The following is a 24,478-nucleotide window of genomic DNA, read 5'->3' on the forward strand; positions in this document are numbered from 1 at the left end:
GATGCCCCCGGCCACCTTCTCATCCCAGTCTCCAGCCCCAGCCAGCTAAGCCGGGGACTTTCCGCGGGGGCGGGGGACGGGGCGGGACCGAGTCGAGGTGCGGGGGCGGGGCAGGGTTTCGGATGCTGGGCGGGGCTTCGCTCCTGGAGGTGCGGGAGGCTCAGGGAGAGCCGACCAGCAGCAGTGCGGGGCCGGGCAGGGCTGGAGGCACCGGGGTCCCGGGGGTCATGCGGGGGGCCGGGGCTGCTCGCTTCTGGCCTGGGCCAAAGCTCGAGCTGCAGCTTTTGCTGTTCCTGCTGATCCCCCGAGCTCGTCCCCAGGGTGAGTCGTGGGCGGGCTCGCGCCGTGCGCGATCGGGCGCTGCGCTCGCCCTCGCCCTCGGAGCGCGCGTCTCCAGGGCGCATGGGGGAATGGCGAGCGCGGGCGGAGAAGCTGGGGAGAGGCGGCCGCGCGGTGGGAAGCAGAGCCGGGGCGCGGGGGTGGAAGCTTCGGGGGTGATGTGACAACAGGATGTGGCTGGCAGAGAGGAGGAAGAGACGCTTGCCCAAAGCCTGGGCTGGGGTGCCCGGCGCCCCCTGCCTTCACCCATTTCTGTTAGCGACCCCTGAACGCCTGCTGGCCCTTGTTCAAGGTCCCGGAAAGTCCAGCTTGTGGGGTGTTCAGGCGAGAGGGCCATTTGACCCCTTCCTCGGGACCCTCTGCCTCCCTCTCCAGGCGGCCCTGGGCCACTGCAGTGCCACGGAGTTGAACCATTGGGGAACTTGAACTGCTCGTGGGAACCTCTTGGGGACCTGGGAGCCCCCTCTGTGCTGCACCTCCAGAGCCAGAAATAGTGAGTACCGTGGGGTAGTCTGGGGAAACTGAGGCATTGAATGTGGCCATTCAGATCCTAGCCTGCTCTAGTCGAGAAGATTCGGAGTTCTGCTCCCCCATTCCCAATCCTCCTCACTCTCAAGCCCTCCTAATTCCAGATCCTCCCCTTATTTTCTTCTGCTCGACCTTGTACTAGTAACTTTCTTTCTCTGAGCCTCCCTTTCCTCCCCCTTTAAAGTGGTAGTAAAAGTGGAACATGCTCCCAGGATTCTGAGGAGTGAGGCATGGGGCGAGGAGAAAAGGCTTCAAGTTTTGAAGCTGGGCTTATTGCTGTGTGACCTCAGGGAAGTAACTTGACCTCTCTGGGCATACACACAGTTCAATCTGGTGCTCCGATTGCAGCAGTGAAAGAGGTAGATCCAAAGCCCAACCTTCAGGGGGCCGAGTTAAAGGAAGAGACCTGTGTTCCTTCCTGATAAGTCACATCTGCAAACTCATAATTTCAACTGGGCTAAGTGAGGGAAGAGTAAGGGCCCTGGAAGTTGGGAACGAGATGCACATAACAAAGCTATTGCCAAGCATACAATTCAGAGGCATTTAGTACACGCACAGCGTGAGCCGCCAGCCCTGTGTGGCTACAGAACTGCTCCCTGATGCCAATGGCAAGCCCCGGCTCACCCGTCCCCCTCCGTCCAGCCCCTGGCGGCCATCCATGGGCTTTCTGTCTGTCTGGATTTAACGCTGGAAGATTTGGTGTAAGTGGATCATGCGACACGTGGCCTGGGAGTGTGCCTTCTCCCCCCGCCTCATGTGTTGGTGATGTGCTGTGTGTGACGTGCCATGCGGTCCCTTCATTGTCTCCCTGGCTGACCAGCATGCCCGAGCGTGTGCGTGTGAGCGCGTGTGTGTGTTCCACAGTTGGCGATCTGATTGTCTCCACCTTCGCTGTTGTGAATCCCAGTGCTGCTGAGTGCTCGTGCTGAGTTCTTGCTTGGGTCCCTGTTCCAGGAGAGGAGCGGCTGGCCGTGAGTGCTGTCTGGCTTGGCCGCAGCCCCTGGGCCGTCCTGCATCCCGGCCAGCCATGGAGGAGGGTTCCGTTCTCCACACCCTCCCCACTGGTCACGATGGAGTTTTCCTTCTTGTTTTGTCTTCTTGACAGAGGCCTCGTTTTGAACCTGTGAAGTCCCAACCTCGGGGTGTCCTCAGCCTCTCTCTGCTTCCACACTCGCACATCTGACCCCTCAGCCAGCCCTGGCAGCTCCACCTTCCCTGTTGTCCGTGATCCTGCGATTCTTTCCACTTCCTCAGCACCCAACCTGATCTGGCCTTGGCACTAGCCAGGACTGAGCTATCAGGTGTCTCCTGACCCCTGGTTTCCATGCCAAACCCCACACTCTTAACACTTGGGTCAGGGCACACCTCTCCTCTGCTCAGGAACACTCTATGGCTCCCACCTCATTCAGAGGAAAAGCCAAGTCCTCCCTTCGGCCCCTGCACAATATGCCCCATCACTTCCCTGCCCTCTCTGCCTCCCCCTCCCACCGTTGCTTGCTCCCCCCCAGCCACACGGGCCTTTCTGTGGTGGCTCAGATGCACCAGCCATGGTCTACACTGGTCTGAGTGCTCTTTACATGGCTCGATTGTCTATGTATGTCTCTCTTCCATTTCTTCCCCTGGAATATCAGCTCCAGGGGGCAGGTCCTGTCTTTTTGGTCTTAGTTCCAGTCTCTGCTTCTAGAACTCGGCTATGTCCGCTGTCTGAATGATTGCATAGACCTGAGTGTACATGTATCCAGTAGGTGCTCAATAAACATAATAAGCAATGCTCCATAACATGCACAGATGTTCCTCCCATTGTATTTTCAACCCATTGTAAGTTGAAAGTGTTGTAAGTCACAGAGCATCGAGCAGGGCTGGGGGTGCAGCTCAGTGGTGATTGCCAGCCTCGCGTGCCAACGCCCCAGGTTCGGTCGCCAGCTCAGAGCACCCACCTGGGCCTGCACTCGGGCAGGAGCACCCAATGCAAAGCCTATTTTATAAGTAAGTGTCAAACGTCTCGTGTAATGTATTGAATACTTCACTGAAACTGAAAAGCAAAGGAGTTGTTCTGTATTGCCGGCCCAGGAAAATATCAAGATCTAAAACGAAATTTCGCGTGTGGTGCTGGGAGGGAAGCAGGGTCCCTGCCCGTGGCAGGCAAGGGCTCTGCCTCTGAGCTCTGCCCCAGACTCGGAATCTGACCTGTGGTTTCTACCGAGTACCAGTCACTGCTGCACCACCGAAAGATGGAAAAATCACCCGCGGGGCCATCATAATGGGGGACCCTCTCTTGTGTCCCCACCACCATTTAGTCTCACTTGTTATCTTATTTGTTCCCCTCCACGCTCGGCTCTCCCAGCGTGCACTGTGGTCGCCTTCGTTGTGCAGGTGAGGAACGCAGGCACAGAGAAGGGACGCTCCGTCCTCTGGATCACGCAGCTCTGAAGCGCCAGGCGCGGCTCTGAACCCAGCAGAGCCTGGCCGGACCGAGGGTCGTCATCCTGGGACTCTGGGTCCAGGCCAGTGCCCGGCTCATGAGCACATCTCTCTTCACAGTCATCCCAACAGAACCCGGACCGTGGCAGTGCCGGCAGGGCAGAGCTGGGTGACGGTCCCTCGCGAGCAGTTCACCGTGTCTGATGAAGTCCTCGTCTGGGGGACCAAGGCAGGCCAGCGCCTGTGGCCCCCCATCTTCGTAAACCTGGAGACCCGAAGTAACCTGGCGGGCGGGTGGGGTGCTCTGGATGGGGTGGGTGGTCCCGGAGCCGCCTGCTCACGGCACTGGCCGCCCCTCCCCAGTGAAGCCCAGCGCGCCCCGGCTGCGTCCCGAGGTGGACTTCTCGGAGGACGGGCCCCTGGAGGCCACGGTGCAGTGGGAGCCACCCAGGTGGCCGTCTCATAAGGTCCTCATCTGCCGGTTCTACTATCGCAGATGCCAGGAGAGGGCCTGGATCCTGGTGAGTGCGGGACCCTCCTGCCCTGCCCCGCCCGCAGAGAGTCCTGGGGCGCCAGAGCCCCTGCCCGCTCACAAGGCACTCGCCCGGCTCCCGAGCGTCCCCTGCAGATGCCCGCATCTTCCTCCCTCCATCCTCTGCAGCCTGTCCTCCTCTTCCAGCGACGCCGTGTTAGGATTTGGAAGTCGTCTGGACAGGGTGTAGTCTGCAGGGGGATGTGTCGCGGCTGGGCCAGTCCCGAGCTGCTCCGTAAGGGGACCCAAACATCCTCAGATTTCGGTCTCTGATGATAGCCAGGGACAGTGGTATAGGTTTCAGGCAGTCGCAGGCCAGAGACCACTCGGAATATTTTAGGAACTCAAACCTTCCCTAACCTTTCCTGAGAATGAATAAAAGTCCCAGAATGGCTTCAGGTAACCTTAAAATAAGAACACAGCAGACATTTAGAGAACATCCACAGCGTGTCTGCCCGGCCCTGGGTTCTCTATGAACGCGAGGTCGTCAGATCCTTCAGTGAGCTTTTTGAGGTTGCTGGCTTTGACAGCCACCCATTTTCCAGGCAAGCGCCACAGCCTGGTTCTCAATCAAGACTCAGAAATAACTGATAAAAGCCTGGCATGGTGCCAGCAGTTCCAGCTACTTGGGAGGCTGAAGTCGGAGGATGACTTGAGCCCAGAAGTTCAAGGCCATCTTGGGCGATGTAGTAGAACCTGGTCTCAAGAAAAAAAAAAAAAAAAAAGATTGACATCCATTTTATACTTCTCTTTACATAGAGAAGTGAAGCAACTTTCCCAAGGTCACACAGCAGGAAAGTGGAAGACAGGTCCAGAGTGAGGAGACCCCAAAAGGAGTAGAGGGACCCATCCGACCCCCTGAAGAGCACAACGTGGAAGTTGTCTGTCATTTTCTTTCATATTTCAGTGGCCAAGAACATTGTCCCTTGGTGGCACCTGACTGCAAAGGAGGCTGGGAAATGTCCCTATTCCTGGCAGCCATGTTCCCAAATAATATTCTGGGTTCTGTTCCCAAAGGAAGAAAGGGAGAATAGACTTTGGGAATATTCAACTGCCTTAGCCACAGCCTTAGACACAAAGCATCAGGACAGCTGGGCATGGTGGTACGCATGTGGAGTCCCGGCCTCTCGGAGTCTGAGGCAGGAGGATCACTGGGGCCCAGGAGTTCCAGGCCAGTTGGGGAAGCATAGCAAGAACCGGTCTCCTAAAAAAAAAAAAGAACAAGACAACCACAATAAAGGGCAGAGCTGTTTTCTTTGCGATTATTCATGCAGTTTAGAGCAGGTCGGAGATGCAGACTCTGGCCCCTGACTACCTGATTACAAACTTCAGCTCCCGCTCCTGCTAGCTCTGTGACCTTGGGAAAGTCACTTTGCCCCGCTGGGCCTCGATCTCCTCACCTGTAAAATCGGGATGATACTAGAACTTCCCACCTCCCACTACAGCTGGCACCTAGAATGGTCAACTTCCCTCTCTCTGCTTGGGACAGAGAGTGTCAGTTGTGAAACTGACAGCCCTGAGTTCTAGAACCCGTTCAGTGCTGGGCAAGCCAGGACGGTTGGTCACTCTGCTGACACATAAGTTCAAGCAAGTGTCCTCAACTCAGTCCGGGGCCCCACTTCTCTCCTGTCTTGCTCCCAGCTGGAGCCAGAGCTGAAGACCGTACCGCTGAGCCCGGTCGAGATCCCAGACCTGGAGCTAGCCACCGGCTACGAGGTGTCCGGCCGCTGCCGGGTGGACGAAGAAGAGGATCTGTGGGGCGAGAGGAGCCCAGCTCTGTCCTTCCAGACGCTGCCCTCTGGTGAGGAGGCCCCGCTCTGGACCTGTGCCCTTGCCCTCGGAAAATCTAGCCAGGGCTGCCCCTTTCCATCGTTCCCCTCCTCATCCTTACCAGCTCCAAAAGACGTGTGGGTGTCAGGGAACGTCTGCGGGTCGCCGAGCAGACAGGAGCTCCTGCTTCTGTGGAAGGTAAGCTGCGGGGTCGGGTGGCATTTCTCTGCAGGTGTCGGGTGGCATTTCTCTGCAGGTGTCGGGAAACCCCAAGTAACAGCGACAGGAGCAGACCGTTGACTCTGCTGCCCTCTTGAGGTTGCTTCAGGGATTCAGGGCGAGGAGGCTGGGTCCTGGCCCAGCACTGGGCAGGGAACTCGCCTCCGCCTCTGAGGGACCGGACACCTGGCCAGGTACGTGGGTCTGAGGTGAGGCTGGAGCTCAGCTCTGCAAGGAATAGCGAGGTGTGCCAAGGACTCCGCCGCTGGCATCAGACAGGGGTTGTGAGATTGCAGAAAAGGGCAAGATGGTCGCTTCGTATCTGTCAAGCACCTACCGTGTGCCCGGCATTGAAAGACCTTGGATCTCGGAAAGTGTGGCAAGGAAAACAAGGCCTGTCACACAATCTAATCGCATTAAATTTAGGGCTGTGGGTGTAGCTCATGTGGAGGGCTTGCCTAGCATGCACAAGGCCCTGGATTCAATCCCAGCGATGCACGCTCGCACAATTAATCATACGTAACACTGTGTCCTACTCCACACTTATTTATTTATTTAGTGCAGTGTAGGGATCAAACCCAGGGCCTCGTGCATACTAGGCAAGCACTCTACCACTGAGCCACACCCCAGCCCCACACTTAAAAAAAATTTTTTTTAGTTGTAGATTGACCTGATAGTTTTGTTTATTTGTTTTTATGAGGTGCTGAGAATCCAACCTAGTGCCTCACGCACGCTAGACAAGTGCTCCACCACTGAGCCACAGCCCCAGGCCACCCATACTTATTTATATTAACCAACTTTACAGATGAGAAAAATGAGACACGGAGAGGTTGCCCCAGCCACACAGCTATAAGTGGCAGAGCTGAGATTCACTGGTTTCCACACAGGGATTATTAGCTCCATTCTCTTCATTTTATAGTACAAATTTGTAATATCCCTTTACTATACCAAACTGAAATATGTAGATAATTCATGTATTCATATGTTTTAAAATACACGTAAGAGGGATGGGGATATAGCTCAGTTGGTAGAGTGCTTGCCTTGCAAGCATAAGGCCCTGGGTTCAATCCCCAGACTGCAAAAACAAACAAACAAACAAACAAATAAATAAATAAAATACACACAAGAGGCTAGATGCAGTGACACATGTCTGTAATCCCTGTGACTCAGGAGGCTGAGGCAGGAGGATTGCCAGCCTCAGCAACTTAGAGGGGCCCAAAGCAACTTAGTGACACCCTGTCTCAAAGTCAAAAAATTTTTCAAAAAGCTAAGGATGTGGCTTAGTGGTTCAATCCCAGTTCATTCCCCAATATGTTTGTATGTATGTGAATACATATACATACATACCTACATGCACACACACAAGAAAATCTTAAAATTGTAGCATTAAGCAGAAAATGAAGAAGAAATAAAGTTAACAACATAAATGGCAAAAAAGATTCAGTTCACCAGGATTACATAAAAAGACTTAATCTCTATGCACCTAATAACATGGCTTTGAAATACATAAAGCAAATATTGGCAGAACTGTAGGAGACATGTATGCATCCATCATCATTGTGAGAGATTTGGATACATTCTCAGTGATTTCATGAGAAGATTGAAAACAAGCTAAGATCTAGGAGATTTGAACATATGCTTAACAAACTTAACCTAATGGACTTATGGACAAAGCATCCGAACACACATTCTTTTCACGTACACACGGAATATTTACCAAAGTCAACCATGTGCTGGGCCATAGAGCAGTTTCCAGGTACTTTAGACGGGCAAGGTGGTTGAAACCCTGAATTAAATCCTCAGGCCTGGAAAAAAAAATATGTCTGGTTCTTGAAACTGTTAAATTATTACATTTTCTCTCTAATTTTACAGTGGGGCTAACATTAAAATGTCTCAAGGGGCATAGGACAATTTTGTTTTTGTTTTTCGGGACAGTGTAGCATCCCTGACTATTGTCCATCAAATACCAAACATCGAAGCAACCAAAACTTTGCACTTATTTACCCAAAGCCTCCTGGAGGGCACCATCCCCCTTAGATATACATAACTATCCCTGTGGACCAACAGTGGAAAAATTTGAAATCCCTTAGAAATGTAGAGCACACAGAATAGGGACTCAGGCACAAAATTTAAAGGGCTACCCAAGAACTCACTATTTGAGATAAGTAAAACATTAATGCAATATCTTAAAAAATCACATCAGCAAACTAGAGTGCAAGGACCAGGTATCCCTCTTTGTAAATATAGTTTGATTGTCACTGGAACCGAGAATAAGGTGAGGAAATCAAGGCAGTTCACACAAGTGGAGGACTGGATCCTGTCTTTATTAATTTTTGCACTGCTGGGATTGAACCCAAGACAATGTTCATGGAAATGTTCTATCACAAGCCACCTCCCCAGCCTACATCCTGTCTTTATGTAAAATCTTGGTATTTTGTCAGTCTTGAATTTTTTGCATTAATTTTGGACTTATTTAAATACCATATTCAAATATTATTTATGCCAGTCACTGGGTTTTTGGTATCCCCCACGACTTAAATTTCATACCCAAATCCAGAGTCTCTTACCTCCCCTCGTCCTGGCCCTGAAACCTCATCCATATCCCACCTCTACAGTGAGTCCCTCTGAGACTCAGTCTCCTAATCTGAGAAATGGAGCTGACAATCCTTGCTTCACTGGCTAGTTTGTCAGGTAACCTCACAAAAATGCATAGTAGGTGCTTGATAAGCGAGGAGCTTTAACCCCCTCTTCTCCTCCTCCCTCAGGCCCCCAGGCCTTGTGTGCAGGTGAGCTACAGACTGTGGTTCTGGGTTGGAGAGAAGATTCTGATTCAGGAAGGGATCCCCTGTTGCAAGTCCCCCGTTCCACCCTGGGCAGAGCGGGCAGGGGTGTCGGCTGTCAACGCCACCAGCTGGGAGACACTCACTAACTTCTCTTTGGACTGCTTGGGTAAGGATTATGAACTTCTCAGAGCCTTGTTGGAAGGGACTTCTGGACTTCCTGAGTAGGCGACCAAGACTTCTCCTCCCCACCCCCCAGCTCCAGACTCTGCCCCCCACGACGTGGTGGTCAGCGGCATCACTGGGAGCACAGAGCTGCTGGTGACCTGGCAACCAGGGAACGGGGACCCGTTGGAGTATGTGGTCGACTGGGCTCAAGATGGGGACCCTCTGGAAGACCTCAATTGGGTCCGGCTCTCCCCTGGGAACCTTAGTGCTTTCTTACCAGGTGAGGCCCCAGGACACCTTGGTTCCCATCTGTATTAATCCATTTTCTGTTGTTTTGACAAAATACCTGAGGTTTGTACTTATAAAGAGAGGAGAGGTTGTTTATCTCACAGTTTTGGAGACCTGTGAGCATGGCAAGCATCTGCTGCTTCTAGTGAGGGCCTTCTGGCTGCATTACAACATGGAAGATGGCATCATGATGGGAGCGTGTGAGAGGAAGAGATTACAGGAAGCCAGAGAGGGTTCAAATTAGGTAGAGAACAAAGAGGAAATACAGTTGTTTCATATGGCAAAATATTCACTTTACCAGGATGATGTCAAAGTAGTTAATCTGTAAGTACCTCATAACATGACTTCGAAATACATAAAGCAAAACTTGACAGAACTGCAGGAGACATGTATGAATCTACAACCATGTGGGAGATCTTAACACACCATTCTTGGTAATTTCCTCTTGACAAAGAATGGTCAGGCTCACTCCTTTCTTTTTTCTTCTAGCGTGGGGGCCTTGTGAATGTAGACAAACGGTCTACTACTGAACTACACGCTTAGCCCAGACTTATTCTTTTATAACTTACTCTCATGGGGACTAACCAGGGTCTCATGAGGACGACCTTAATCTTTTCCAAGGGTAGCACCCCTAGAGACCTAACTATCCCCTACCCTGGTAATGGCTCCACCGTCTCAATACCACAGAACCACCATACTAAGGACCAAGCTTCCAACACACGAACAGCTGAGGGGTCACACTCAAATCGTATTCAAACCATAACACCACCCCAGCTGTTGAAGGAAAGTTGACTGGTGGGTGGACTTGCCGGAGAGAGAGAGAATGACGGTTAAAGTGCTAGTAATTCATGTAAGAAACATTCGTTGGCCACCAGCCACAGGCCAGGCTTTGGTACAGGTACTGAACTCAGCCCTGCAGTTGATGAACAGGGGCATGTACTCTAAGCATTTAATCATTCAAACTTCCTTTTAAGGTTGTTTCTCTTATTATTGTGCTCAGTTTACAGATGAAGAAATAGGCCCAGGGAGGTCAGGCAACATGCCCAAGGCTACACAGCACAGAGTGGAAGAGCCACTGTGTGACCCAGATAGTCAGGCTCCTGACGCCAAGCCCTGAGCCATCATACTGAGACATTTTCCTCTCAGCAATATCCCCGCCCTCATGGAACTGGCATTCCTTTGGGGTAGGCAGCTCGCCCCTCCCCACCGGCAAATAACAAGAAAGCACAAGCATTGATTTGATATAATCAAGGCAAAAAGTAAAGCAGGGTAGAGGGTGGAGAGGAAATGGCTATTTTGGAAAGACATGTTAGAAGAGACCCCCCTGGGGAAGTGGCATTTAAGCTGAGGAAAGAGGGAAGTGAGGGAAGGAGACATGTGGATGTTTGAGGGATGTTTGTGCAGGGAACAGCCTGTACAAGGGCCCTGAGGCAGGAATGCACCTAGTGGGTTGAAGGGACAGCAAGGAGGCAGAGTGAATGAGGAGAATGGAAGAGGTCATGTGGCAGCTTATGCAGAGCCTTTAGGGAAGACTTTGCTTTGGGGCTGAGTGAGTGGGAGCCATAGAGGGTTCTGAACAGAGGAGGGATGTGCCCTAACTCAAGTGCTGACAGGCGCCCTCTGGCTGCTGTGGGGGGAAGAGACTATGGGGCCGGAAGAGCAGGAGCTGAAGGTTCCGCAGGGAAATGATGGGACTGGGCCAGGTGGGGGCCAGGGTTGGGGAGAAGCAGGCAGGTTCAGGTTAGGGGGTCCTGGTTAGCAGGGTCTGGAGGACTGTTTCAGTGGGTGGCATCTGAGATGCCCGTCCATGGTCACCCCAGTGGAGCCTTTCGTGGGGTGCAGCAGTGAGTTCTAGACGAGCTTGGTATTGGGAGTCTGTCTGTGGGACGAAGCACACAGGGAGAGCACGAGGAGGCAGTGAGAGAGAGATTTAGGATGGAGTCCCCAAGCCTCCGAGTGTGTATGAACAAAGAGGAAGGAGCCCCGATTCTGGAACGTTCCCAGTTGGGGAAGGCTATTCAAGCAGTAGGTTTTGAGGCGGGACCTCAGGAGCATCGCAGGAGGGGCGCTGCGGGTGCCCCGCTCCTGTCGCTGCCTTTGAGCCCTCAGTCCGGGGCCTCCCCAGCCGCCTGCACGCGGATTTCCTGGCCGAGGCCTCTTTCAGGTCACTGACCCAGGACGTGCTGGGAAAGAAGACCCCTCAAGGGCTGGGGCTGGGGCTCAGAGGCAGAGCGCTTGCCTGGCACGTGTGAGGCACTGGGTTCCATCCTCAGCATTGCCTAAAATTAAATTAATTAAAAGTTAATCGGGGGGGCGGGGAACAAAAAAAAGTTAATTAAATAAAGGTTAAAAAAAAAAAAAGGACCCCTGGAGAGCAGCCTTGCACCAGCGCCCGCTGCGCCCTCCCGCGGCCCCGGCGGCAGCGTGCTCTCTGCTGCCCCCAGAGGTTTCCCGCGGGACTGGGCTCGGTGGTCCACCTTGCAAGGTCTGTCTTCTCTTCCCTCCGGTGGCTCGGGATCCGACCCGGGGCAGAGAATCTTCACCCTCGGTCGGCGGCTGCCTTCCGTCCCCACCTCCCTTCTCACGGCCCTGCTGGTTTTTCCGGGTTGCCTTTCGCATAAATTACCCCCGAATCCTCATCCCAGGGTGTCCTGGGACCCAGTGAAGACACCTCCCCAGTGGAAAGCCAACAGGGAGGGGAAGCCGACTCTAAATGACATTTTGTCCCTTTGCCACCCAGGGACCTTCAAAGGAGGGGTCCCCTATCGTGTCACAGTGACGGCGGTCTCTCCCGGGGGCTTGGCCCCTGCCCCCTCCGTCTGGGGTTTCCGAGAGGAACTAGGTAAGAAATGAGCCTGGCGGTGGGAGGGGGTCCCGGGTCCCCGGCAGGTCTTGCTCCACCGAATTTCTCCCCAGCACCCCTAGCAGGACCAACGATTTGGCGACTCCAGGACGACCCCCCAGGGACTCCCGCCGTCGCTTGGGGAGAGGTCCCGAGACTCCAGCTCCAGGGCCACCTAACTCACTACACGCTGTGTGCCAGAAGCGGCGCCAGCCCCGCCGTCTGCATCAATGGTGAGCCCGCCTGCCCCTGCCCCTCACAGCCCCTTGGCTCCCCCTCTCCCGTGGGGACATGACGTCACTAGTTCCTTAGGGGACAATAACCCTCTTGGCTATCAATGTAATGACCTCTCATGGGCCATTAAAAATGAAGACTCCGATCTATATTTATTGACATTGAAAGATACCCGTCATATTTTATTAAGTGGAAAAGATGAAAGTGTTATGAAACTCTGTGATATGGGTAGAATAAACCAGTATTGAAGCCAGGTGTGGTGGCACCTGCTTATAATCCCAGAGACTCTGGAGGCTGAGGCAGGAGGATCACAAGTTTGAGGTCAGCCTGGGCAACTCAGTGAGACCCTATCTCCAAATGAAAAATAAGAAGAACTGGGACAGGGACTCTGTGTTGGCATCCCTGGGTTCAGTCCCCAGCACTTCAGGGAAACAGTGGACAATAGCTGGCCCCTCAAACTTGTGACTGGTGTTTGTGACGTGTGTGTTTTCACTGGGTGATTGAGTTTGGACACCTTTCTACATCAATATCTCTTGATCCCTGTCCGTGTGTCTCCTCTAACAAACCAAAAAGGCTGCTTTCTCTACTTCCTCTTTGGTTGATAAAATAAAAAAGGACTTTTTTTTTTTTTTTTTTTTGGTACTAGAGGTTGAATTCAGGGGCGCTTAACCACCGAACCTCATCTCCAGCCCTTTTATTTTTGTTTTGAGACAGGGTCTCACTAAGTTGCTCAGGGCCTCCTTAAATTGCCAATGTTGACCTCTAACTTGCAATCCTCCTGCCTCAGCCTTCTGAGCCATTGGGATTATAGGCATGTGCCACCATGTCCAGTGACAATTCATTTTGTTAAAAAAGTAAATCAAAGTACTTCTGGGAGGTCTGAATGTCTCCCATAGTGTTTGGGGTTGACATCCTTCCACCGGGTTCCATACAGCTGAGGGATGAGTTGCTCGTTCACTTTTTTTTTTTTTTGGTGGTGCCGAGGATTGAACCCAGGGCCTTGGGCATGCAAGGTAGGCACTCTACCAGCTGAGCTGCAGCCCCAGCCCTGCTTGTTCATTCTTTTATTTATTCAAATGTGTCGCTTTTTGAATGCTTGCTATGTGCTAGATGCTGACAAAGCCACCAGGAATGTGGCCTTTATGGAGTCCACATTTTTTTTTTTTCAGTTGCCCAGGCTGACCTTGAGCTCCTGGGCCCAGGGGATCCTCCTGCCCTGGCATCTCATCCCGAGTAGCTGGGACTACAGGTGCACCTCACTGTGCCCTTGATTATTTCTTTTTCTTTTTTCGATTGTACTGGGGATCATGCCTGAAGCATGCTAGGCAAGCAGTGTATCACTGAGCGAATGGGGTCCCACTGACATAGACAAGCCAAATAATATCTAAACAGTGCAGGGGTGGTGCAGGGGGCACGGTTTTGGCAAATAGGGAACTGCAGTTGGGGGTGTGGGCGTGGTGGACTGGAGGTCCTGGAGACGGGGTGCAATCAGTCGGTCTGGGGGTCCTGGTGGCAGGGAGCAGTCAGTCAGATGTGAGGGCCCTGGAGGCAGGGAGTGATCTGTTGGGCTGAGGGATCCTGGAGGTGGGGCCCAGTCAGTCTGGCCAGGGCACCTGGCTGTTATCTCAAAATCAGGGGGCACAATTTTAAATGGAGGTGTGTTCAGGGAAGACCTCCCTGAGGAGGTGACAATTGAGCAAAGACCTGAAAGAGATAAGGAAGGAGCCACGTGGGTATCTGAGGGACAGTGTCACTGACAGAGGAAAGAACATGTGCCAAGGTCCTGAGGCAGAACTGCCGCCTCCCCAACCTCTCTGGTCATGTTCTTCAGTGAGCAGCAGCACCCGGATCATCACTCTGCCCGATCTTCACTGCAGTCCCTGTGAGCTGTGGGTGACCGCCTCCACCATTGCAGGACAGGGCCCACCTGGCCCCAGCCTCTGGCTTCACCTACCAGGTGGGAGGCCTGGGGTGGAACGCTGGGCTCCCTTTGAGGGCGGGAGACACTGGAGTCATTCCTTGGACTTCAGGGGGTGGACAGCCTCCTGCCTGATGGGGAGGATTATTGTGCAGGGGTGCTGGAAGCCCAGCCTGGTGCATGGCAGGCAGGCGCGCTGCCCCTGAGCCACACGGCGCCATGGAGGCGTTTCCATTCTGCCAAGTGCTGCCTGACTTCTCAGGCAGGGTGTCTCCCCAGGCTTCACCCCACCCCTGACCTTGACCCAGCATGCTGCGAGTTGCACCCCACCCCAAGATTCCTGCATCTGCAGCCTCTGCCACCCGTGGGCCCTCCCACCCCCAGCCCCACCTGGTCCTTGAACCCTGCTTCCCTCCTCCTTGGTCGCTCCTCCCCACCGCTAGATAACACGGTGCGGTGGAAAGTTCTGCCGGGTGTCCTGGTCCTGTGGGGACTGCTCCTGATGGGCTGCGGCCTGAGCCTCGCCGTGGCTGGAAGGTGAGCTGCCAGGCCCAGGGCTCTCTGCCCGGCGCGCGGGGCGGGCAGACGCAGGGCACTTCCTGCAGCTCCGACGCTGTTTCTGGCCACATGGCCTCCCTGCCCCGACTCCTCCCTGCTCACCAGGTGCCTCCACCTGCGACACAAGGTGTTGCCCCGCTGGGTCTGGGAGAAGGTTCCGGATCCTGCCAACAGCAACTCTGGGTGGACCCAGGTAGAGGTGAGCATGGAGGCCGACTGTGCCAGGGGCCGCGGAATGCTCTGGTCATCCCGGGCACCCCGGAGGCTGAGGCAGGGGCATCGCAAGTTCAAAGCCAGCCTCAGCAACGGGGAGAGACCCTGAGTCCAAGTAAAAGGGCTGGGCACGGCTGTGCTCGAGTGGCCCTGGGTTCCATCCCTAGCACAGGTCCTCTCCTGGGAGGCCTCTGGGGAACGAGGGGTTCCTGGGTCAGCGAGTGGGGGGGAGGGGAAAGGAGGGAGGGTCTCAGTCTGGTCTCTTCCCAGGAGGTGTGCCGGGCCCCTCCTCTGACTGACTCGCCCATCCTGAAGGTAGAGGAGATGGAGCCGCCGCCATTTCCGGAGCCCCCCCAGGTCTCCACCCCACTTCACTCTGGGTATGAGAAACATTTCCTGCCCACACCAGAGGAACTGGGCCTTCTGAGGCCCCCCAGGCAAGATCTGGTCTGAACCTTGCCCCGAGCTGGGGGCCTCAGGACAGGCTAGAAGGGTGCTTGCGGACGCTGCTCCCAGCCCTGGGATAGCCCTCCTGACAGATGAAGACACCGAGGCTCAGAGAGGCTGAGGCACTTGCTGAGGACACCCACTGAAGTTGAAGGACCCCTTCAGAGAAGGGCCCCGCCCCAGTAAGGAATGGATGAAATCTGAGAGTGACCGCTACCTCTGGAAATGTCCTGCTAGAACAGAAGTGCATTGGGCCCAATCCCAGCTCCTAGCTCCCTTGCAGCTAGGTCAGCCATGGGCTGAGTTCTTGACAACAGCATGCGGGCAGAGGAACCTGAGCAGAAGTGACCTGTGCCACCATCAGTGTGGGTGAGCCTCCAAACACTGGTGGAGGCTTTTCTCTGCGCCTGCTCCCTTTTCTGTGAGTTGGCACATACACTTGCTTGGGCCACACCCCGGGGGAAGGAAACTGAATCCCTGAGTAACTGTGTGGCTCAGAGCCTGAATCCCCAAGGCGCCGCATGGATCAGCGCCAAAATAAACTTTTATGATTTAATAGCGACTGCAGCTTGAGGTATTTTTGTTACAGACTGACTCTGCTCTCACTGATTCGTAGGAGAATTAAGCCCTCAGTTTCCCACCAGGGAATGATGAAGTGATTTCTTTGCTAACAGCGCACACCTTTGAGCTGTCTGAATGCTTTAATGTTTTATTTTCAAGTATAAAGGCTTTGTCACAGGAGGGAGCCAGGGTCACAGGCAGTGGGCAAGGTGGATGTGCAGGCCAGCTGGCTCCCAGGTGCCACAACCGGTCTTCTGGTGCCCTGTCTGTGCCTGGAACCCTCTGCTGGATGCCAGGAGGTGAGGTAGCTGTAAGGAGCTGGGCACAGGCAGAGGGACGCGGGCTCACATCACCGCGCAGCACTGGCACGTCTTCTGCTTGGGGCCACTCGCCTCTTCACCCTCACTCGGGGCGGCTGGCTCAGGCTGCCGGGCAGGTGCATAGGTGGGCGCGGGGTGGGCACTGGGGTTGGCGCTGGGCCTCTCCCGCTGGAGCAGAGGCTGGTTCTCTGTGGGCTGCTCTGGGGCTGGGGTCTCTGCCAGGAGGGGTGTGGCGTCCCCTGGGGGTCCCTGGCTCTCAGCAGGGGCTTGGAGCTGCACCGCTTCCTCCTCCATGGGTCCTTCTTGCTTCTCCAGGGGCTGCAGGCCCTCCTCTGGCATTGGCTCCTGCTTGACCCCAAGGGTAGCCCCAGCCTCGCTCACCTCCCCCTGAGACCCAGTCCTTTCCCCTGACTCTCTCTGCTCTCTTGAACTCAGTTCTTCCTCAGACCCTTGGGTCTTCTGGACCCCAAAGGCTTCCTCACCTCCTTCCCTCTCTGCCCCCGAGGCTTCCTCACCTCCTTCCCTCTCTGCCCCCGAGGCTTCCTCGCCTCCTTCCCTCTCTGCCTCCAAGGCTTCCTCACCTCCTTTCCTCTCTGCCCCTGAGGCTTCCTCACCTCCTTCCCTCTCTGCCCCCGAGGCTTCCTCGCCTCCTTCCCTCTCTGCCCCCGAGGCTTCCTCGCCTCCTTCCCTCTCTGCCCCCGAGGCTTCCTCGCCTCTCCTCTCTGCCCCCGAGGCTTCCTCGCCTCCTTCCCTCTCTGCCCCCGAGGCTTCCTCGCCTCCTTCCCTCTCTGCCCCCGAGGCTTCCTCGCCTCCTTTCCTCTCTGCCTCTGATGCCTCCTCACCTCCTTTTCCCTCTACTCTCAGTGCTTCCTCAACTTCCTTCTCTGTTCCTTGCTTTTCTTCACCTCTTTCCTCCTCTGTCCCTAGAGGTCCCTCAACCTCTTTTCTCTCCGCTCCTGATGGGTCCTCCGCGCTCTCCTCTGCCTCTGGCTCTTCCCCACCCCTTTCCTTCTCTGCCCTCCAAGGCCCCGGACTTTCTTTGCTCTCAATGCCCACGGGTTCCCCAGCCCCCTCCTCTCCCGTCTCTACCTTTCCCTCGCCTCCTCTCTCCTCGGGCTGCTGTGGCGCCTTGCCTCCATTCCTGGCAGCCTCCCTCCCTGTCCCTGGCTTTGCCTCACTGTCCTGGGCCCCTGCCCCCAGGGAGTCCTCTGTGCTCCTCTGCACCTCTGCCTCCCAGGCCTGGGCACCTCCTCCCTCCCTCCCGCTCACCACTGGCCCCTCCAGCCCCTCCATCAGCAGCTCCTCCCAGTCCTCGCTGAGAGCTGCTCTTTCCACCCAGATGAAGGACCCCTCTTCTCCTCCAGGGCCCCCCTGCCCCTCACCCTCAGGGCTGCCCCTGGGAGCACCTTCTCCTTCTCTGGAAGCTTCTCCCTGCAGTCGCTCCTGGAGCTCTGGCGAGCTGGGCCGTGCAGCATCTGGTCCGGGGCCCCCCAGCCCCTCCCAGACCACCTCCACCACACCCCTGTCCTCCTTCACCCAGGCCGGGAGCTCCGTGCTGCCAGTCCCCCGCCTGTCCCCAATGGCTTCCAGCACCACCTCCTCCACCTTGGCCTCCAGCTCCAGGCCCGAGGTCCCCATGGCACTGTCCTCCGTGGCTCTCAGGCCCTCCCACACCACCTCCACTACACCCACGCCTTTGGCCTCAACCACAGCCCCCTCGGCTGCAACCGCCCCCAGGACCAACTCCGGCTCCAGGGTGGGGCTGCGTCCAGGGTAGGGACCATTGGCTTCTGAGGAGGCCACCACTGCCCCAGGGACCTGCCTCTGGGGTGGCAGAACCCCGGCAGCCTCCTCCTTGGGCTCAGAGGGGGACTCTGGGGATCTGCCCACTAGTCCGGAGGGCAGGGAAGCTCTCTTGTCCAGATCAGACTGGCCTGTGAGTGGGGCAGGAGGGGAGGGGAGAGGCAGTCAGATGAGGAAGACCTCATCCCTTTCAGGCCATGTGATCTGGGAGGACCCAACACCCACCTGCAGGACCTGCATCCATGGTGGGTTGGGAGAGACGATCCTGCGGGGATGGCAGAGACCAGGTCAGGTTGGCGCCCAGCCCCACCTCCAGCCTCCCTGCATACCAGTGCCCATCGCTGCGCAAACACCTTCCGCGGCTCCCCACTGTCTTCAGGACCCAACTCCACACTGCACATCAGCCTTCCCCGCCTTTCTTATCTCCCACTGTTCCACGGCCTTACACACAACAGGCGCTCAATCAGTCCTGCACTTGTAAGATGCTCTCTACTAGGGGCCTGCTCTGCCAGCTGCTGGGGTTACGGGCCACAATGAACTTGCAAGCCTTTTGTTATTGGAACTCATTGCAGCAAAGGAAAGCAGGTGAAAACCACCAACACATTTATAATGCCAGCAAGACAGAAGGGCCGTGGACAGGGACAGTCAGGAAAAGGAGCGAGGGAGTGGTTGGGAGGTGCTGAGGTGCCTCCTGGAGATGTGAAATGCAGAAGCGTCTCTTGAAGGAGGTGACAGAACAGAGACACGAAGGGTGTGATGAACCAGCCAGGAGTCAAGAGGTGGGAAAGGCATTCCAGGCAGAGGAGATAGCAAGTGCAAAGGCCCTGGGGCCACCATGAGCTAGGCAAGTAAAAGGAACAGAAGAGAGGGTCAATGTGACTGGGAAGAATGAAGGAAGGATCAAAAGGAGGAAGACAGGCTCGGGCAGGAAACCGCTCTGCAGGCTGCGGGGGGCCAAGCTCCAAGGATGTCCTCAGTGTCTCGCCCTATCTTCCTCTTCCCTCAGGCCTTTGGACGGGCTATTCCCTCTGCCTGTGCTTCCCCCTCTTTTTACATTCAGCTTAGGTGTCACTGCTGCAGGCCACCTTTGAACTTCCTTAGTTCTTGCAGTGCTGAGGCTGGAACCCCAGGGCCTCACAGGAGCCGCGCTGGCAAGCATTCTGCCACTGGGCTCCACCCCCAGTCCCTACGGGCAGTCTTCCCTGTACTGCCCCCCTCAGGCGTCCCCTCTCACAGACTCTTGGTACCCATCTCCCCACGTGGACGGTGAGCTCCCTGAAGCCCAGAACCAAACCCGCATATCTCTACAAAGAAGGTCTAGCTGATACCAACCCCAAGGAGAGCTCCCCCCAGTTAACCGGTCTCCTCTCGCTCAGCATCCAGTAAGCTCCTGGAGCTAAGGGAAGACAGGGAGGGGCGGCGTTTGTGGAAAACCCACGGCCCTCTGTGGACAGCTGTGAATGTTGCCGAATCTTCTGGACTTCAAGTAAAACCCGGAGAGCCCGAAATTTTTTCTTTTCTCCCCATACTGGGGATGGAACACAGGGCGCTGGGCATGCTAGGCACCTGCTCTGCTACTGTGTCACATGCCCAGCCCTTTTTCTTTTAAGACAATCACAATATCTCTGATGACCCTTTCACACTTCCAAGGCTAGATCCCAGGGATATCTGCCACATTTTCTGACAACATTGCTCAACAGGGCCATCTTAGCAAGCATCATTTAAAACTTCCCTTGCCTGCCACCAGTGCTAAGATCTCCTGGACGCCCCGGCGGCTCTGCTGATGCCATTCCCACTTTTGAGATGGGGACACCCAGACAGGGTAACCTACTTGCCTACACCCTCAGAGCAAAGAAGTAGCAGGAGGCGGCTTGGGAGGTGGCCTGGTGCTAAGCAGCCTCCTGCTTTCTGCTCTCGGCCACGCCCCCTCCCCTAGCACCAGCTCCCTTGGTTCCTCACCTGTCTGCGCCAGGTGGGCCTACCCGAGGGTTTGTGCTGGGCACCTGTGGACGCACTTTGCAACAGCTGCAGCTGACTCTGGAGTCTGAGGGAGAGAAGGCGGCTGCTGGGAGCTGGGTCCTCGCAACTTGCCCCCTTCCCCAGTGATCCAGAGGGCCCCAGCGGCGGGTCTCAAAGCGAGGTGCGGGGTGCGAGGGTGGGGGACACTCACGTGAACAAGCTGTCTTCCAGGTTCCTGATGCGCGCCTGAGCCTGACCTTCCGGCGACTGGGGGTCCTTGGAGTCGGGGTCCTCGGGCTGCTCTGGCCCTTCCGCGGCCCCATCCATTAGCCAACGCTCCCGGAGAGATTTCCTCTGGGCGTGGGAAGGGAGCCCTGGGCTGGACCCACAGACCACCCTACCGCAGGCAGAGTCCCCTCCTGGCCTCTCCCCAGGGTTCAGTAGATTTCTTACTGCCCCCCAGTCACCCAGATGGGACCCACATCAGGCTGGGATACATGCTCAGGCGGACCCCCAACACCGCCGGATGGAACAAACACCCCACTGCCAGCGGTGGCTTTCCCAGCTGGAACACCCCCCCCCCCGGCAGCCCCCCTTAGCGCCCACCACCCTGCCCAAACAGGGCAGACGCTCCCAAAGGTGAAAGCAATGTCCTTCCCTATCGGCCCCTCCCTACCCCTAAGCTGGACGGTGGCTCCCCTGGTGTCCCCCACACTAGGACAAAGACCTCGGTTCCCATGCTCTTCCCAGGGTGGGACAGCGGTCCCCATGACCACCTCGCCCCACCCCTCTCAGGCTGGGACCAACGCCTCCCTCTGCCCCCCGCCCCCAAATTGGCCAGAGGGTCCTATTGCCCGGCACACCGACTCGCACAGACACCCCGCGCTTCCTGCCCCAGGCCCGACCAGCGCCCCAACCTTGAGCCGCTGCACGCGGAGTTTCTCCTCCTCCAGTTCCCGGCGCGCCGCGCGGATCTCCTCCTGCAGCCGCCGCTTTTCCTGCGCACAGAGGACCGGGAGCTGCCCGCCTGCCGGGCGGGGCCGGGCGGGGCCTCCGCCCCCCTCCGCGCGCCTCCCCAGGGGCTCCCCGCTCCGGGGCTCCCGGCCCGCGGGGCGGCCCAGCGCGGTGGGCACGGCGGGGAGGGGGCGCGCGCTGACTCAGCAGCCGACCGAGGGGCGGAGGGAGGGCGGGGCGGGGGCGGGGCCGGCCGCGCCCGGGATGCTGCGGAAGCCTCGCCCGCGCCCAATGGGGGTCGGGGGACGGGGGGCACCGGGGGCGGGGCCTTGGGAGGGGAATCCGAGGCGGTTCAGAGCCCGGGGGTCCGAGACACCGCGTCGGTAGGGACGGGGCGGGGGTCCAAATGCGGGATCCAAGGGAGGGTGCTCGTGAGATGGGCGTCCGAAATGGGGGTGCCTCCATGGGGTCAGAGAGACGGGTGAGGAGGTGGGGGAATCGGATGAGGTGCCAAGGTGGGGTCGGAGAATGGGGGTGCAGAGGGGTGGTCAGAGACATGGGACGGGGGGATGCAGAAGTGGGCTGCAGAAAGTTGGGTTCTAGGCGATGGGGTGGAATGAGAGACCGGCTAGGACCGGCTTATGATGTAGATGCAGGGGCAGGGGGAGCCCTGAGGTGGGGGTCCATGAGGAAAGACCCCAAGGACGCGGGTGTCAGCCATGGGGTCGTCGGGGAAGCCCGGATTCGGGAAGAAGGCTCCGAGGCAGGTCCTGGGTTGGCAGTGACTAGACCAGGGAGCTGGGGAGGGGAGGGGGCTGAGGGTTTAGGCGGGGCACCCCGGGCAGGGCCGGACTTGCTCCCGGGGTTGGGGGAGACCGAGGAGCCTGGGGATGATTTGGGGGTTCCCAGGGCGCAGGACCAAGCCTCTGGGAGGTCGTCACTTACCGCAATGACCTCTAGCCGCTGCCGATAGAGGGAGCTCTCGGCCATGGGCCTGTGGGGAGAGGGCAGGGGCTTGGGATGGGGCTCTCAGGGCCCTCAATTCCTCAGCGAGCAACCCTCTTAAACTCCCCTGTCGGCCAAGAACCTTGCGTCCCTGACAGGAAAGCCCAGAGTTTTGCCTCTCTTTCCCTTTTGCACCTGGGAGGAGCCAGGGCAGAGGACAAGGGAGGGTCTTGTGAGGGGGTCAGAACAGAGAACATGTCTGGTCTCCTAGGTCTGAGATTGCCTCTCTTGGCCTCAGTTTTCTCATCTGTGAAATAGGCGTGAATAGCCTACCTTCCCCCATCGTGCAAAGAGGTATTCATACAGGGAAGCGCATAAGATATAATGCTCCAGAAAATAGCAGCATAGTTTATTATTCATCATAATTTAAATAAGCCCCACGATCAATACTATTTATGCCTGATTATAATAACCATTCGCGCTCTGTCCTAAAGAAATTCTCAAGTCCTTCCAGACCCCCTTGCGAATTCCACACCCTGTCTGGACCTCACCTCCTACCCAGGATCCCTTACCGCTGGGAGGTGAGGAAATCTGGGGAGAGAAATGGCCATCCCACCATTGCCATGGTAACTCCTGAGCTGCCTCCTCCACCTGCCAATCCCCTCTGTGGGACAAGGGTCACTGGGTCACCCTGCCTAGTGCTGGACTCTGAGCTTCAAGGAGTGGTTTAAGGTTTAACCTGAGTTTCCCCCAGCACCCCTGCTTCCCAGCCTCCTCCTTGGTTTCTTCTGGAAGCTGGAAGCTGACGGGTACTCAAGGCCATTAGGAGCCAGCATTGTCACATCAGCCTTTCATCATCATGGACATGCATCGAGGGCTGATTTTGGTGCTACATTGGCCACACTTCATCAGGCAATATCTAGTGCTGTCCCCAACACTAGCCAGGGGTGGGTACAGACAGATCCTCAAGCATTTATTAATTTGAATACCAACCTTACTAGGGGACCCTTATAGCCTCACTTCCAAGCTCCAGCTGGGACTTCCCAGACCTTCACTGGCTACACCATAAAAGCATAATGGCACTTGCTATATATAGTGCCCTGAGTGCCCTGTGGGGCTTCCGCTGGGCTCCCACAGCCACCTCCGCCCGCCCCTCCTGGCTGATCATGATTCTCTGGCTCTCATCCACTGGCTGAGCTGACATTCCAACTAAGAACAGAAGCAGCCAACCGTTGGTGAGCACGTCCCATGTGCTCGGCGCTGTTTTAATGCCTCGCCTGTAGCACCCTGTTGAATCCTCCCAATGGAGGCAATAGTGTTATTGTCCCCATGTTACGGACAGGGAAACTGAGGCTCTGAGAAGTGTCGGAAACACTCATTCAAGGTCATGGAGTCAGGAGAACTTGAGGCACTCACGCCCCAAATGCTGGACCCTGGGAGTGGGGTCCAGGAACCTTCCATTTTGCAGCTAGGAGGCCAGAGGTAAGCCTGGGGGGTCCTGATTTCCACTGGGGCAGGGGACTGAAGTCATGCTTTTTAGGGTATCCCTAAGGAAGCCCAGACTCCCTGCTTATAGGTTTGTCCCTGGGGGAGGGCTGAAGTCCATCCTCGGCTGTCCTACCCCCAAGATGTAATCTCCCTTGCTGGGGAGAATCGGATTCCCATCGCTAGGCAACCAGGTTTGTAGTTGGTGAATAATGCAGTGGGAGATCCAGAAGGGTGAGGAATGGAATTGGGGTCCCTAGCAGGGGAAGCCCCCTTTCTAGACCTCTTCACAAACCCTGGAACCCCTCTATGCTCTAAATGAAAAGGCCTTCACATCTCAAATATTAAAATACTCCACACCACACCCTTTGGTATCATTTGTCTCTAACTATGAGATGAGATCACCATTGATGGCCCTGGCCAGCCTGTTGTCACCAGGAACAGTTGGTGGCCATTTCATCAAGCAGATCATCATTTCGATTTTGTAACTGTCTTTCGGAGTTTGGGAACTGTTCATTTCTCCTGCTGGATCTCAGGCATTTCCTCTCAAGCTGAACATTTGAAGGGGGGTGATTTCAGGGGCCAGTATGAAAGTAGGGGACCCCAGCTTCCCCACCCCCCATGCCGGCAGTAGCCCCACCCCCAAGCTGGACTTTGGGCTCTTGGCCTGCCAGCAGGAAGCCCCTGAAGAAGGTGTCAGGGGTTGGGGTGGGGGGCGTCCACCTCCCCCACCACAGTCTCTGGGGCGGGGTACCTAGGAGCCTCTGAGGCTGCCCGCCTGTCCACTCAATTCAGATGGGGCTCCAGGCTCCCAGGCAAGGCCAGCGTCGCCTGCCCCCAGCCCCTTCCAAGCCCAGCCCACCAGCCCCGTGGCCCCAGACACTTACATGGGTGTGGCCGGAGACCACGCCTGGCTCTGCAGGGCCATCTCTGCCCAGAAGCCCGCTCCCCAGTCTCTCAGTTCCAGACCCACTCCCGGCTTGCCTGAAGGTGCCCTGGAGGCTGACCGGGCTGGCGGGAGGGGGTGCAGGGCGGCTGGTGGAGAGCTGGTCCAGCAGGTTCGGGCCGGGAGGCTGGAGGTGCACCGGCGAGGGGGGCTGGGGGCGGCGGGCAGTTCTGGGGAGGTACTATCAGCTATCGGATAAATTATTTACCAGCCACTGGCCTCCTTGCCGCACCGGGCTGCCTCCCGGC

The 24,478-nt window shown here is 56.5% G+C and overlaps 2 protein-coding genes across 3 annotated transcripts; one reads left to right on the plus strand and one right to left on the minus strand.

The window, feature by feature from the left end:
• The first annotated feature begins 167 nt into the window (after nucleotides 1-167).
• Nucleotides 168-15,820, plus strand: IL27RA (interleukin 27 receptor subunit alpha). The gene is made up of 14 exons (XM_079115566.1): nucleotides 168-321; nucleotides 715-832; nucleotides 3,409-3,566; nucleotides 3,652-3,809; nucleotides 5,462-5,621; nucleotides 5,715-5,788; nucleotides 8,575-8,758; nucleotides 8,849-9,037; nucleotides 11,786-11,887; nucleotides 11,962-12,120; nucleotides 13,953-14,078; nucleotides 14,483-14,576; nucleotides 14,703-14,796; nucleotides 15,081-15,820. The coding sequence occupies exons 1-14, from the start codon at nucleotides 228-230 to the stop codon at nucleotides 15,261-15,263; spliced, it is 1,893 nt and encodes a 630-aa protein (XP_078971692.1). The 5' UTR covers nucleotides 168-227; the 3' UTR covers nucleotides 15,264-15,820.
• Nucleotides 15,821-15,925: 105 nt separating this feature from the next.
• PALM3 (paralemmin 3) lies at nucleotides 15,926-24,340 on the minus strand. 2 transcript variants are annotated; one of them, XM_079115565.1, is made up of 7 exons: nucleotides 24,172-24,340; nucleotides 21,800-21,848; nucleotides 20,818-20,898; nucleotides 20,112-20,254; nucleotides 19,901-19,985; nucleotides 18,167-18,206; nucleotides 15,926-18,072 (listed from the first exon to the last, which is right to left on the minus strand). In XM_079115565.1, exons 1-7 carry the CDS (start codon nucleotides 24,210-24,212, stop codon nucleotides 16,163-16,165), a joined length of 2,349 nt encoding a protein of 782 aa, XP_078971691.1. In that variant the 5' UTR covers nucleotides 24,213-24,340; the 3' UTR covers nucleotides 15,926-16,162. The 2 variants fall into 2 exon arrangements, with proteins under 2 accessions (XP_078971691.1, XP_078971690.1); XM_079115564.1 differs by lacking the exons at nucleotides 19,901-19,985; nucleotides 20,112-20,254; nucleotides 20,818-20,898; nucleotides 21,800-21,848; nucleotides 24,172-24,340 and adding an exon at nucleotides 19,114-19,288 and having other exon boundaries at nucleotides 18,167-19,074.
• Between the last annotated feature and the right edge of the window lie 138 nt (nucleotides 24,341-24,478).

The sequence above is a fragment of the Sciurus vulgaris genome, assembly GCF_902686455.1.
Source record: "Sciurus vulgaris genome assembly, chromosome: 16".
In the NCBI taxonomy this organism is placed as follows: Eukaryota; Metazoa; Chordata; class Mammalia; order Rodentia; family Sciuridae; genus Sciurus; species Sciurus vulgaris.